The sequence below is a fragment of the Lycorma delicatula genome, chromosome 7 (genome assembly GCF_047948215.1).
Source record: "Lycorma delicatula isolate Av1 chromosome 7, ASM4794821v1, whole genome shotgun sequence".
NCBI lineage: Eukaryota > Metazoa > Arthropoda > Insecta > Hemiptera > Fulgoridae > Lycorma > Lycorma delicatula.
The window spans coordinates 86,354,061-86,370,258 of NC_134461.1; the positions used below are offsets into that span (position 1 = coordinate 86,354,061).

General features: G+C 30.3%; 1 protein-coding gene across 2 annotated transcripts in view; it reads right to left on the bottom strand.

Annotated features, from left to right (window-relative positions):
- LOC142327344 (ribosomal protein S6 kinase alpha-2-like) overlaps positions 1 to 16,198 on the bottom strand; it is a 304,040-nt gene that overhangs the window by 29,587 nt on the left and 258,255 nt on the right. For both annotated transcript variants that reach the window (XM_075370301.1, XM_075370302.1), the window contains 3 exons: positions 13,655 to 13,736; positions 8,934 to 9,094; positions 7,751 to 7,857 (listed from right to left, as the gene is read on the bottom strand). In XM_075370301.1, coding sequence (XP_075226416.1) covers positions 7,751 to 7,857; positions 8,934 to 9,094; positions 13,655 to 13,736 — 350 coding nt within the window. The remainder of the gene's footprint in view (positions 1 to 7,750; positions 7,858 to 8,933; positions 9,095 to 13,654; positions 13,737 to 16,198) is intronic.

Genomic DNA, 16,198 nt, shown 5'->3' on the forward strand with positions numbered 1-16,198 from the left:
AGACTGAAGTAACTAAAGATGGAAATAACAATGGAGATTAAAATCAGTATACACGTGTTCCACAAAAAGGCCTCATTAATGGTAAAAAGAGTTCATACATGCATTACTGAATGCAGCACATTTTGAGCATATGTTGTGAAAATAAATAAATCTTTAAATATTATTACTTAATGTTTTATTTTTTTATTACTTTGACGTGGGCAACTTTTGGATCTCTCTGTATTCTATTATTCTACTACAATTAATAAGTATAGAAAAGAAAAATTAATAAAAAAAAAAAAATAAAAAATAAGTATAGAAGTTATATGCCAAGCAAAATTTTCATATTGCATTTAACTAAGAATTTTTATTAAAAAAATTTATTATTTTTTTTTAATAAAAATTCTACAACTCATTATACAACGTATAATGATAAAAGCAGAGTTTTTTGATAAGTTAACTACCATTTCTCCACTCATAAATAATAAAATTCTATCTACATAAAAATTTCAGCTTAAGGTATTTAGATGTTCATAATTTCAGAATATGAAACTATGAAACAAGTACAATGCCTTTGCAGATATTGCACTTTGATAATAGTAAGATATCGAATACAGAGAAATGACATAAAGAAACTGCTAGGAAATTATTATTTTATCAAAGTGTTTCAATAAATTTCCTTGAATTTTTTATACTACTTTCAGTATCAGAATTTATAACAGTATAGCAATCCAAAACTAACCAATAACAAAAAAAAAAAAGAAAAAGATTATCTTAAAATTATATTCATAAACAATGAAGATTTTCATTAAAAAAATTTTCTTCAAACGATACGCAGAAATAGTTTACATAAAGACCTTCAGAAAAACCATCATCAAACTGATCTATATACATACAAAAGGCTTGAACTTACGTACAAGAATAAACAAAGGTCAATTTGAGATCCTCCTCTTTCATTTATGTAAGTTAATAATAATAATAATAACAAAGCAATTTTTTTTTTGTTAGTTTGTTAATTAAACACAAATCTTAAGCCTTGCACATGTAAATGATAACAAAAATATGTAGGATATGAAAAATGCCAAGCCTGATCAGGATTCAAACTCAAAGTTTCCTGGATGTAGATGAAAAGCACTCTGCCACAGAGATTAGCATTATTAGTTATACTGATTTAATGCCAATCTTCATGGCAGAGTGGTAGTGTCTCGGCCTTTCATCCAGAGCTTCCAGGCTCAAATCGCAGTTAGGCATGGCATTTCTCATATCCTACAAAATTCCATTTCCATATCCCATGCACAAGCTTCAAGCTTATATGGCGATATTAAAAAAATTACAAAATACTTCAACTTATGTAAGCATAAAATATTCTTTCTGTAATCTGCATTTATTCAATTTTCATTGGTAACAAATCATGGTGTCAGAAAATTATACTTAAATTTGCATTTTTACCAAGTTCTGATATTATATTGGGTTACCCAGAGTGTAACCTGCATATATTTGAATGACTAGTGTGCATTAAACACATGGATGGGCATTGTATTATCTTTTAACATCAGATTTAATGTTTCAATTAAACAAAGAAAAAACAAAGCAGAAAAGTATTTTAATTAAAAGGGATAAAAAATATTTTTCCCTGATGAGACTTGTGTTAATATAAACAAAATATGTAGTAATGCTTGGGTGGACAACACAATAAAATCAAGCAAAGACACTTTTCTGAAAGGATTTTCTGTTAATTTAAAAGGTCTGAAAGGCAAAGTGAAGGAATTGTTATTTGTCACATCAGTAATGAGAAGAGTTCTAAAGTATGAAATATTGTTTTTCCAATAAAAAAAGAAAATATTAACATGAAGAAATGAATGGAGAGAGTTATAAGATGTGCTTAAACAAAATTCTCTCTTCTTAGAAGACAATGGCAGTTGTTTACATTGATAACGTCACTTATCATTTACAAAGCAGGAAATATTCAGTCTAATGCTTGGAAAAGAGCCCTGGGAATCAAAGCTTGTAAGAACTTTGGTTCTGATTAAAGGCTGGTAAAAGATACTGGTAGGGGAACTGCTGCTGAATAGGTTACACCAGTAAATACCAATTTATGCCTACTGTTTTTGCCATGAGACAAGCCTTTGTACATTTATAGTATTTCTTCCTTTTTGCCTTCTACCACTGCAGTTAATCAGTTCTGCCAGCAAATTCTAGATCAATGAGTCCTTAACTAACCCCTAGACAATGCGTAATGACATTAATTGTTGTCATGTAGCGGAATGGATTAGAAGTAGGTTCTTAGAGACTTAAAACAAAAACTAGTCAGCTAGGATAAGGTAATCCCAACAGAAGGATCCCTGATCCTCTGGTTGGAGGTTGATTATGGTATCTGCTGCTCCACACCAATGAAACCAAGGAATGAACTTCAGATATAGTGGGATTACAGATAATAAAATGAGAGTGCAAAAAGAAAATTTGGAAATGGAAATTCACCTTTAATGCAGCAACATAAAATGTGAGCACTATGCTTAAGCAGTAAAGATGATTGAGGTATGATTGAGATGAAGATATATAATATTGACACAGTGGCACTGCAGAAAGTGAAGTAGAGAGGGAGCAGAAGAACTGAAAGAGGGAATTCACTCTGGTGTATAGTAGTGCTAAATTGAAAGTGGGACAGTGTGAAACTGCGTGTTTTACTAATAACTGACTAAGGAAAGGTTTGGTTATATTTGAGACAATAAACGAGAGAATGTGCAAGATTATATGTAAAGTATACTTTAAAAATATTACTATGGTGTCTGCTTATGGCCTAACTAAGGAAAATTAAAACACTGAGTTTTAAGATTCAGTTATTAAGATGTTACCAAAAGGTACTGAAGCATGACCTGTTGGCTTGCTAGGAGACTAATGCTAATATTGGCAAAAAAGGCTTTTTAAATGGAATAGCAGGAAGCACAATGTAATGAACAATAATGGTAATCTTTTCAGGGTAGATGAGATTAGAACAGGACCTATTCTTTAAGTACATGTTTTAGCCATTAATAAAAAAACTAGATATCTGGAAGTCCCTAGCAGAAATTCAGTTATCAAACTTCAGAAAACACATAACTTTAGTAGAAAACATAAGTTACTAGGAGCTCTCTGTGACCTCAGATCACTACCTAATTAGTTACTATTTATAAAATACTTGTATAAATAAAAAAGCATAAGAGGGTGGAAAAGATCTAAATGGGATAATGATATTAAGAAGATCAAAAAATATTACTGTACCAGTCTGCGATTGAGGGAAAAATTAAACAAGTTAAGAGAAACAATGAGCAGTTGGAGGGAGATGTTGCAGTTGTGAAAGTGACTAAGCATACTGTCAGAGGAACAAAAAAAATTAAGAAATATAGAATGTTCTGATGAGTGTAGAGAGGTAATAGCAAAAAGAATCGAGATGGATTGTCATCGGTGATACAGAGAAAGATTAGGTAGTGTGTAGAATGATAAAAAGAAACTAGAAGAAAGGCAGATAAACTGCTAAGAAAGAAAAAGAGGGAGTACATACAAAGGGAACTACGTAATACTGAGCTTTTTTAAAGGGAAAGTGGAACACAGATGGATTATCAAGCAATAAAAATAATGAATAATGGCTATCAACTAAAGTTTAATATTGGTAAAGATAGAACTGTAAACATCTTGTTGAGGCGAGGTTTGTTCTGAACAGATGGGCTGAATATTATGAATAAAGTTTCAAAGGTGTGTGAACATGGATGATGAGAAGATGAACGAACCACAATATCATATAGTGGAAATAGAGGGTGAAAATCCATGTTAAATAACATAAAGGAGGTGGTCAAGAACCATAGAAATGGTAAAGTTCCTGGAGAAGATTATGTACCTTTGGAATATGGAAAAATGGCAATAAAAAATTGTTATAATGTAAAATGATTGATTCGTTTCATATGTAGAAAGGAGGAGATGCCTAGAGATTACTGGAGAATAGAATTGATCCATTTCATACATAAAAAGGGGAAAAAACAAGAATGTAACAACTATAGAGCAAAAACCTTGCTGCAGGCTGCTTAGAAAATATTCGAAAATAAACTGATGAAACAGCTGACTCATGCAGAGGCCATAGCAAAAGCATTATTGTGGATTTTAGGTATGAGAAGGTTAAGCATGTGGATAGGTATGAGATACTAACCATATCTTTGCTCATCATTAAACAATGGAAAGGTGTGAGTATGTGTGTTACTTTTATTCAAGCCTTTGATAACATTAACATAGTAAACTTTTTAAACAAATGTGTGCTATGCGTACTTACAAAGCTTATAGTTATAAGTCATAGTAAGATCATAGTAAGAGTAAAATGAGTAAAACATTCCACATACAGAATGGAGTGAAGCAAGGAGATGAAGTATCAGCACTTTTATTTAATCTGGCATTACACAAAGCCATGGAAAGGCTGGATTTAATCATACTGTATTTTATAAGGATGGGCAAGTCATCGTATAAAGAAGATATGAATCATCATATGCGAAGAATATAAATGCCTTAACAGAGAGCTTTGGGCATCAAGAAAAAAGTTATGATATATGATTAAGGATTAATGAACACAAATAAAATATATGAAAATGTTATCTGCCTAAACAAGAAGAACTAAAGGCATAATATAGAAACTGCCTAAAAATGCGAGTGCAGAAAAAGTTTTAAATATTAGGGGCTCAAGTTGAATCTGATAATGAAATTTCTAGTGAAATTAATGAAAGGATAATCACCAGAAATAAGAGTGTGTGATGAAAACCTAAAAAGTTATTGAAATCTAAATAATACTGCAAAACTGGAAACTATAAAATATTGTTTTGGTGACACAGGTAAGAGGTGAGTGAGACAAAATCATGAAATAGAAAATATATTACAAGTAGGAGATGTTGTAAGATTATTAAATCAAGAATAATTAGCTGGCTTGATCGCATGGAGAGGATGCTTTAAAAAAGGTTTCAGAAACGAATTTTCAGGGAAGAGATTTGGGGGGGGGACAAGGCATAGAGGGAGACTAGGGATATGTTAGCTGGAAGTAGAGACGCGTCAGAAAATAGCAAACTGTTTAATTAAATTGTTGTTTCTCAGAAAAGCATGAACTGTTGCTTTACTTAGGTAGGCTCATTTCTTCTGCCCAATAACAATATTGCATAGCCAACATGTAGAATACCAAATAGAGCTGTCAGTTCACTCTAATGAACAATAGCTTAATGAAAAGAGATAAAGTGATACTGTTTGCTGAGAACAAGTCATTTGCTTAGCAAACTATTATGTTATCAATATTCCAGCTGTTTTTTCACAATCTACTATTTGTACAAACAGTTGTTTTTTCAGTGAACAGTTTTTATTTAGCAGAAATATCAGAAAAGCCCACGTCTAGTTGCAAGTTGTGACTATTGAGTTACAGGTAATGATGGTGAGGAACTGGAAAGAAGTGGTGGCTAGAAGAGATAACTGTAGATGCATAGTCCAGGAAGCCAAGGTCCATAATTTACTGTAGTACTATGAAAGAATAAAATGCTTGGAAAAAACTGATATTCAGAAATGGATCCCCAAAAAAATATTAAATTCAATGAAAACAATATAAAGTTGCAACTTTTAAATTTAATAAAAAAAACCCATAAACACAAACATGAAAAATATTACTGGCAAAACTGCTAGAATTCTACCATAACAGTACAAACTGAATGCGACTGAACTAATATGGGCACAAATAAAGTTTGTGTTGGCAGACATAATACAACAAATAAATAATGTGTAAAAGGTTAATGATGGAGTCAAGAATCACAGTTTCCAAGAAGATTTGGCAAGATTTATTGGTCGTGAAATGAATAAAGTAGAAGCGATACAATTAAACCATACGGCAGGAAAAATTGTAGAAAATCAATACTCCAATAATACTGATAATGAAGATGAAAAATTAGATAATAATATTGATTAATAAATTGAATATTAAATGCTAAAAATAAATAAAAAAATTTTATAAAAATAAATTATAGCTCATTTTAATTATAATATATAAATATTTGACAGAAATTTGATTACAGATAAGAAATCTTTTATTATTAAAAAAACTAATCAACTTCAGTAAAATAATACTATTAGTCTATATTAATAAAAAAATTCCAGATGTACATAATTTAAAACTTGATTGCTTCAGTTGCTGCTTAAAAAATGTATATCAAATGGGGTTTTGTTGGTCATATTACTCTTAAGCCATACGGAGTGTATTTCAATATTATGCAGAATAAAGAAAAATTAGATGCTGTCAAAACTTAAATTAAACAAAAAATATACGTTTAGATATACGAGGTCTGTTCAGAAAATAATTCAACTAATTTTTTTAATCTTTATTATTAATTTTACAGACTACTGGTTTTGTCACCTTCAGAGTATTCCCCTCCCCAATTCACACACTTTTCCCAGCAGTTTTCTCTTTGCGAAGCAGTCCTGGATAACTTCATTTGAAATTGCCTTTATCTTTGTGATGAATTTGCTTTAATGTCACCAATAGTCCCAAAACAGCATCCTTTCATCACTGATTTTAATTTTGGAAAAGAGAAAAATCACAAGGAGCCAGGTCTGGCAAGTAGGGAGGCTGAGGGAGGACAGTCATCTGATTTTTGACACAAAACTGATGAATTTACAAAGCTGAGAGTGCAGGCGCATTGTCATGGTGAAAGAAACATGAGTTGTCTCGCCACAACTCTGATCTCTTTTTGAGGATTTTCCACATAACCATTGTAAAATGCCTTGAGTATGCACAGTTCACTGTTTTACCTTGAGGCAATAATCCAAAATGCACAATTCTATTAAAATAAAAAAATAAAAATAGAGAGCATCACTTTGACATTGGATCAAGACTGACATGCTTTCTTGGGGCGTGGAGATCCTTTGCCAATCCATTGTGATGATTGAACTTTTGTCTCAATGTCATAGTCATAAACCCAGCTTTCATCTCCTGTTATGATGCTTCACATGAATGTTTCATCAACAATGGCTTGTTCAAGAAGTTGTCAACAAATGTCCACTCGATGTTTTTTCTGCTGTTCATCATTAAGCGAGGAACAAACTTTGCTGCAACTCGATGCATGTTCAATTTTTCAGTCAAAATGTCACAGAATGATCCAATCGAGATGCTAACCTCTTCTGCAAGTTCTTTGACTGTCAATCAGTGATTTATACGCATCAGATTTTTAATTTTCTGAATGTGGGTGTCATCAATTGATGTTGAAGGCCTCCGTGGTGGAGGATCATCTTCAATTGACTGATGACCACTTTTAACTGTGAAAACTATTCATAACATTGCATATGATCTGGAGTATCATCTCAGTAAGCTTGTTTAAAAGTTGAAATGTTTTTGTGAAAGTTTTCTTCAGTTTCAGACATAATTTTATATAAAATTTACCACATAAAATTTTTTTCCCAAAAATTGTACGTTACAAAAATCACTACTACACTTAAACATGTTACACTCAACAATAACAAAAACTAAATGAGATATCAACAATCCAAAAACATGTGGTAACACATATGTGGAACACAATGCTGCCAACCGCACATCACTAAATATCTTCGTTGGCGCATAATTAAAAATGTTCAGTTATTTTCTGAACAAACATTGTATTTCTTTATTAACAACTACTTGGTTTTAAGTAAATTTCATCCCATCAGAACACACATTCATATGTGATAAATAACGTATATATTCATGCAAATGCACTATTCTAATTATTACTAAACTTGAAGTACATACTTTTCAGGTTTTAAATCTCTATAAATAATTCCTAATGAATGAATATGATCTAACGCTAATGCAAGTTCTGCTAAATAAAATTTGACATCCTCTTCTGTAAACATAACCTACAACAAAAAATAAATAAAAGTAAGAAACAAATAGATGTATTGTAAACATTAAAATTTCATCATATCAAAACATATTTATATCTGAGCTGCAGGTATATTTATCTATTTTCAATACAAAAAAGCCTGTATATGAAATTATTGTATTCGTAACCAACGTTTTTTCTTTTAACATCACATAATGTAATATACCAAATGAGAAAAATGAATGATAACAACAGACTTATAATCTGTGCATGTCACTTCAAAAAATTAAACTAAAGTAAGTCTCAGAAATCCTTTTTTTGCCTCATTGATGTTTCTGTTTCAAGTGCATATCACTTTAACTACTTCCAGTGTAAGCTTTTGTTTGAACTTATACATAACTGATAACTGAATGATTTTAGATACAAACAAGTTTACTATGATAGAGAAAACAACCTGTTACTCAGACACCGACAAATTCTTTGAAATAAGCTATGCTAAATACCAATATTAATCACCTTATTGAAATTGCAGGTATGAATGACCTGTAAGAAGTTTCCCCTAAAATGCTTGGGAAATTTTAAGATTTATTAGAAACTTATTAGGTGGTGTACCAATGAGGACATCTGCTCCAGTGGGGATGCTGGCATCCGCTGGAAGGTCCCACGTTGAGGCAGCCAGGGAACTTCTTCTGTCTTCTTCTTGGTCTTCTCCAGGCGGTGGTCAACGATGAATTGAAAATTTACTCTTGTGCACGCTCTTTTATTGTAACCTGAGAGTGGTAGGGCCACAGCGCCGCTATGGTGGGAAACCTGCATGATCATCTGCGCGGCGGTAGTGATGCTTGTATCAGCGCGTATGTATACTGTGCGCCAGCTCATATCTGAGTTGCTACCGTGTTTGTCCACCGATATTAAATTAGGCATATATGTGGAAACAATATATATACACACACACACGTACACACGTTTCAGATACATTACTGATCAGAGCACATGAATAAGCACACAGAACATTCTAGAAAACATATTTAAATTATGACAAATGAAGATATCAAATCAAATGTTTAATAATAAAAACAGAAAAATTAAACAATAAAAAAAATTACTTACTTCTTTTGATAATCTAGTAAAAAGGTCACCTCCACGAAGAAAATCCAATATAAGATATAGTTTTCCTTCAGTTTGGAATGCATAATGTAAACGTACTATAAAAGGATGTCTTACGTCGACTAAAATATTACGTTCCATTTTCGTACGCACTCTGTCTCGCACTGAAATTAAATGAAAAGAGATATGCAAGTTATATAAATAATGAAAACCAAACATAATTGTTTCACATAATGATAGAAATAAACCCATCATGATTAAATTAACAAAAAATTTTAATACATTTAAAATGAATGTGTTCAATAAACTTGTGATTATAAAAGTCAACTCATTCACTGATTTACCACTTATCTGTATTCTCTACATTTTGAATAGGTAGAAAGCTGAAATGTAGAAAGCTAAATGCATTTATTTTTCAAAAGGTACTAAATAAAACTACGTAGAAAATATTTTGACTAATGATAAAAGTTAAATCTTTTATAATACTGCTTCACAATTTCTTAGGTACCTCTTAAAGAATCTGTGGTAAGATAATTCTAATAGCTCCTGATATAAAAACAGGATTAAAAAACGAAAGAAACAAATTAGTTGTTTCCCTTACAGTAAACACTGTATCTGAATCAGTAGGTAAGTGAATTTTATAATGAATCAAATCACAGATTTCAAATACAAACCACTTTATAGATAGAAAAATTATATAATACAGGAACTAATTTTTTATTTTGTTGAATCCTTTTTTCTCAGCATTTGAAAAATGAACTTTGTTTTATAATGCATTATATGCATTACAATATATGATCATTTTAAATATTATAATTAAACTCCTTACATTGCATGCAATCTTATTGAGTACATTAAATTAAAACAGATACAATGTTTATAGAATGTCTATTCAACATAATTTTTTTCTTTGTACGATCCAGTCTCCAACATATAGCATTAGACAATGAAATACAGTATGTTAAAAATTCATTCACCCCTTTAGTCAGTGTTGTTTAACGCTATCTTAAAGTGTGCTATACAATGAAACCTTTTTATCAACCACTGTACAGCTTTTATATTTATCATGGTATATTGTCTATAATCATATAGTTTGGTTTTCCAACTTTAAAAAACATACAGTACTATTGTCTTTACAGAATTTTAAAAGTGTCAAAAAAAGGAAGAACTTAAGTAAAGAAATATTAGAATTTATTAAAAATTATGATAACCTATAATTAATGTAATACTTCTATGAAGTTAGGGATTTTTCAAACTTCACTTTGTCAAATTTAAAAAACAAACATCGTGAAACATTAAAAAAGGTAGTTTTAAATGAAAATTTGTTTAGAAAAAGTAAATGTTACTGCTGAGTAAACTCTACTGAAATGGTTTAACCACAAGCCAAGTAAATGCTACCATTAGCTGGACATTTTTTAATTGAAAAATACATTTAATTGATTAAAAAAACCTTGTGAGTTTAAACCAAAAAATGGATTGGATTTAAGATGGGAGGAGAGAAACACTGCAGTACGTAAAACATTTTGGTGAAAATTTGGACTCTTGATGAAATAGTTGAAAAAGAATAGATAAAAATACTGTCCCTAAAATTTTGAAAAATTCAGGTTCAGTTGATAGCTGCAATTGAAACTGGACTACATTACAAAGCTTTATCAGATAATTCTTTGAGTTTCAAAGATAGGTAATAACTTCAAAGAAAAACACAAGACCACATTACTGTACTACTAGTGCAACATGACTGCGACTTATGTAATGAATTGTTAGCGGTAAGAAAGCCTAAAAACTCAGTGCTACAGTGGAGTTTATTGGCCACCAGAGTAAAAATGAAGTAAGAATTACTTGATAATAACAAAATTTATTTTGAGTTTTTAATTAATTTGAAGAAATCATTAAGGAAGCAAAATACTATAGAGGATAGACTTTGAATAACTGCACCAGTCATACAAATGTAAATTCAAAAAAACTTACTTTCTTATCATCAAAAACAAAATCTAAAAATCAAATACCTATAGGAAAGAATAATTAAAATCATAAAAATTTAATGGCTACACATGAGATAAATGATTACTGATATTATCGAGTTAGTCAAGTACAGCTAAAATAGTGAAAAATTAATCTCCTTGATGCTAATCATACGATAAAGAACAGTTGGGACAAATTGAAAAATCTTCTAAGGTGAATCATAAAAAACAGTTAGTCAAGTACAGCTAAAATAGTGAAAAACTAATCTCCTTGATGCTAATCATACGATAAAGAACAGTTGGGACAAATTGAAAAATCTTCTAAGGTGAATCATAAAAAACAGGACAGTTAATAGATGGAATTCTTTTGATAATTATACTATGGCCTTCCATATTACAGACGATGACATAGGTTCAAAATTTTTAAATAATACAGACTTTCTCGAAAGGGCTCCATATGTTGCCACCATTAATAAACTTAATGTTTATTAATGGTGACAATAACCAGAGATTTCAGCCCTCTTAAGGTCCAGAACAAAACCAAAGTAATCTATAACAAAATTTTATCAAGTACTGTTATTGAAAATTGTTTATTCTTTAATTATGTTTTTTTTTTGTTTTCAGTCATTTGACTGGTTTGATGCAGCTCTCCAAGATTCCCTATCTAGTGCTAGTCGTTTCATTTCAGTATACCCTCTACATCCTACATCCCTAACAATTTGTTTTACATATTCCAAACGTGGCCTGCCTACACAATTTTTTCCTTCTACCTGTCCTTCCAATATTATTATTGTTACAATATTATTATAATAATTATTATTATTCTGTTTAAAAGTGTCTTTCCATGCTTATTTATAATTTTTTTTTTTTTAATTTTATACTTTTATAGTTAAATACTACATAACTTGTGTATTTTTTTGAGTGATTATTAATTTATGAATTAAATTATTGCAAGGTTAAAGTTTGTAAGAGACAACAAATACACACTTATGATGTTGAGTAATTTCATATTACCAGATTTACTTACTGTATATTATTGTAGTGTAATTGAATTACCCACTTAATTGAATTAATATCTGAAATCCTAACCCAATTTTAATAAGTAACAAGCACTACATACAGGCAACCATTTAATAATAACATTAAAATGACTAAATTCGCTAACCATCATCTACAATTCATGAAGTAAATACATATAATGACATTTAGAGGTTTTAGTTACCACTAATATAATTTATCTAGTATATATAAAATAAAATATATTTCTAAAACAATTAAATAGTTCAGAAGGTGATGTATGGGGCATTGTAATAAATGAAAGGAAAGAAATTTTCCAGTTAAAAAACACATTGATAAAAAATATAAACAAACTTCAGTACGCCACATTATTATTAACAACTAACAAATATACTTTAACTACATAAACTGCATTATTCATAAATATAAACTGGTTTGTATTTCTGTAATTTAAAAGTACCAAAAATTAATAAAAATAATAAACAGATATAAAAAGAAATAAAATATGTTCTCATTTTTTTAATTTTTCATAAAATATGTTATATATTTTAAATAATTTTGTGAAAATCATAAAACATATTTTGTTTTCATTTTCTTTTTATTATTATGAATTTTCCATTAATTAAATTATTATGATCGATTATTATAGATCCACTGATTAAAAGATGTATGGCTGAATTCAAATGAGAAAAAACTACCACCTCATCCCCTAAATTATGAGCTGATAGTTTTACTACTAGCCATTTTGCATGAAATGAAAATTTTGTCATGGAAACAGTGGTGATACACGACTCTATCCTGAATAAATTACAAATCCTTAAAAATGTATAACTAATACAACTACAAAATTGTGATTTAAACTTTAAAACTAGTGATTTATTTTTACTTTAAAAATAAAAATAAATATTTAGTTGAAAAATAACATTTTAATGGTTTGTTAAATATAAAAAAGCAGTTATCATTTAAAATTCTTCATAAATTAGTTAAATATTAGTTATTTATTTAATTTCAATGAGTATATTTATGATTTTTCTTATGATGGGTCCAATATATAAGTTATTCTGTTGTAAACAAACTGCTTGGCACTTATAGGCTGCTTCAAAAGGTGTGCATCACTATCTGTTAATAACTATAGTCAAGATAATAATGTAATCAAAATTTAGGCCTTAACAAAAACACTCAAACCTTTGAAAATGATAGAATACACTTAAATAAACAAATATATATATAACATCATTAAGATAAAAGCTACAAACAAAATAAAACACAAAACCCAATGACAACTGTCATACCCCATTTATGATCATTTTTTTAAAACTACCTCCGAAAAAAAACTCTTCCATAATAATAACACCTACCTAAACAGTCTTACAATAGCTCAAGATCATACCTTTTTTCTTATTCAATTTCAACAGTATCAGAAAACTACAAAATTTAGAGAAATAGGAAAACCACTAATATCTGGAAAAAACTGAGTGTTTGATCTGCTTGGCAGAACAAATATGACAGTTAAGTTTATCATAATCATACATCCCAATAAACACAAGCATGTGTATATATATATACACACACACACACACACACACACACTTTGTACATGGGGTAATGCCATCCATAAAAACAACTTTTTACATTTCATTTCTTCAGAAACTCATATAGATCATTCTAAAAAAAAAATTAAAATCACAATAAATAGCTCATAAAATAAATAATAGTTAAATAGTACATTTTTAAATCATAACTAACCTTTTAATGTGGCTTTTTTTAAAACTTTCATTGCATATAGTGTTCCACTGTCTGCACCAACTACTTTTCGAACAAGGAATACCTTAAAAAACAGAAAGAAAAAGAAATTTAATATAAAAATGAATATTAATAAAAATTAACAACAACATGGACCAAAAACTGGAAATTAAAACCTGGATTGAAATGGCTAGAAGCGCATTTCTCAAAGTGGGTACTTTTTGTGTGATCGACAGATCAGATTATATCTGCGGGCTAGAATGGTAAAATGTTATGTGTTTCCTGTGCTGCTGTATGGATTGGAGGCACGGACATTGAAAAAACTACACATGAAAAAGTTGGCAGCCTTTGAAATGTGGTACTATAGACATGCTAAGGATATTTTGAAAGGATAAGGTGTCAAACATCAAGGTACTACAGAGTATGTATAAACAACTCGAGAGTACATCTACAGTACAAGCAGGGAAATTACAGTATCTAGGTCACATAATGAGGGGAGAGAAGTTCGAGTTGCTCCAGTTGATCAGGCAGGGGAAGATAGTGGGCAGACATAATGTTGGGGGATACAGAATTTCATGGTTGTGCAATCTGAGGGAATGGTTCGACACAACGTCCACTGAGCTGTTCCGAGCTGCCAACTCAAAGGTCAAAATAGCGATGGTGACTGCAGACCTCCTGAAAGGAGATGCCACTTGAAGAAGAAGAATAAAAATGTGAATATAATAAAACTTAATTATTTCCTGAAAAATACACAATATAAAAATAAAAATTAATCCCTCAGTTTAATTTGCAGCTGATCTCACTGGCCTGACAAATTTATTCTATCTCATTCATTGCTTTTTTTTATCCTCCTCTATGTGCTTCTCATTAGTTTAGAAGCGCAGGGTAACCAGCATGTCAATCCAAGTGCAAAGATGTTAGTTAGTCAGTACCGAGTTCTGGCTGTAGAGGAATGTTAAAAATCTCCCACTTGAATGCTCAAGTAAAGCCTTTGTGTGACCTAAAGCAAGGGATGTATATAATATTGAGACCCTCCTTGTGCACTTCATTCTCTTCTCTGCCAACAATCTCATTGTACACTAAGGAGTTGCAGTTCACCCCTTGGCCGCTTCACGGCCAGAATTTCAACGTTTTTCTTGCCATGTAATAATATAGGGAATGCCAATGTTTGCTCATATCTCGACTCAAGTTGAGGAAAAATTCTGGGAGAGACCTCATTAAGTGTGACTTGATTAACCAAGTGTTTTATTAAACCATTGCCCATCCCAGTAGATCAATTAGGTCTCGAATTAATGTAGTTTTCATGTTTTCAGCTTTTTCTTATTTTATAATATAGGGAGGAATAAGCATTTTATAGTACTGTTCTTATCAAGTTTTTATCATGGTTTCTCTGATGCATCCAGACAAATGCTGGAGACAAATGAAAATATTACTTTCATTTTATATTGTTCATAAGTAATGTTTTTATTAAAAAATAAAAATATTACAATACCAAAAAAATCAAAATGGAGAAAAATATGACAAAAAATTGAACTAAAAACTGTATAATAGATTTTATTGTGTTGATTACAATAACACTTATTCTATAATTATTTATTTTTACAAAATTTCAAAAAAACTTATGTCTACAATAGTTTTTTTTAACAAAATGTAAAAAAATAATACATAAATAAATGTTAATGTAAACAACGTACTGTTTATAGTACACAGTACAATTTAGCACACTAACATAGCAACAAAATGGCAAATTACCAAGAAGTGCTTCATTCAAAATAAAAATGTGAGCACATACAGCAAACAAACCAATGCACAATGCTTCTTGATACAAACATTAGGGCCAAAGAACAGGGTTTTTGGAAATATTTTTAGTTTCTTTTCATTCTATTACGCACAAAATCTAATGCACTTAAAATAATGCTTTTATGAAAACAACAGCTCCATTTAAGTATACATAAAATTTTAAGCTAATTACACTGATCAACATGATCTTTGTCTCACAAACACCAATAGGTGAACTAAATGCAGTTTTTTATCCTGTTTTCAAATATGTATTCGGAATATCACCCACAGTTTTTTTGTTATTTTAATTTTTTTAAATATTTTAAAACACTTCTTTGTCCATTTGTCCATTGTCAAATAAAAGCTCTGAGAACATTGTAAATATGATGGAACCAAATGAGCTCAAAGGGTAGCGTTGCTACTGTTGTGCGGGTTCAGACATGTATAGACATGTACAAACGTGATCTATTGAAGCACACATTCATCAGAACAATACCAGTTGTGGGATAAGTGAACCAGTAAACACGTCATTGTGAGTGCTTTGTTTGCCCATCATAATTATTGTATATTAAATATTTACAATTTTATTTATTTTAATTAGTCATTAGTTACAAATAGTTTGTAACTATCCTAATAGTTTGTTAAATCATCCTAACAATTTTTGTTATGTATGTGGTGAAGTGATGCTCATGTCCCAAAGAACTTACTCAATTAGTAAAAAAGTGTTATAAACTTTATTTTGGGTGTAAAGTTGGGGACCAAACAAGG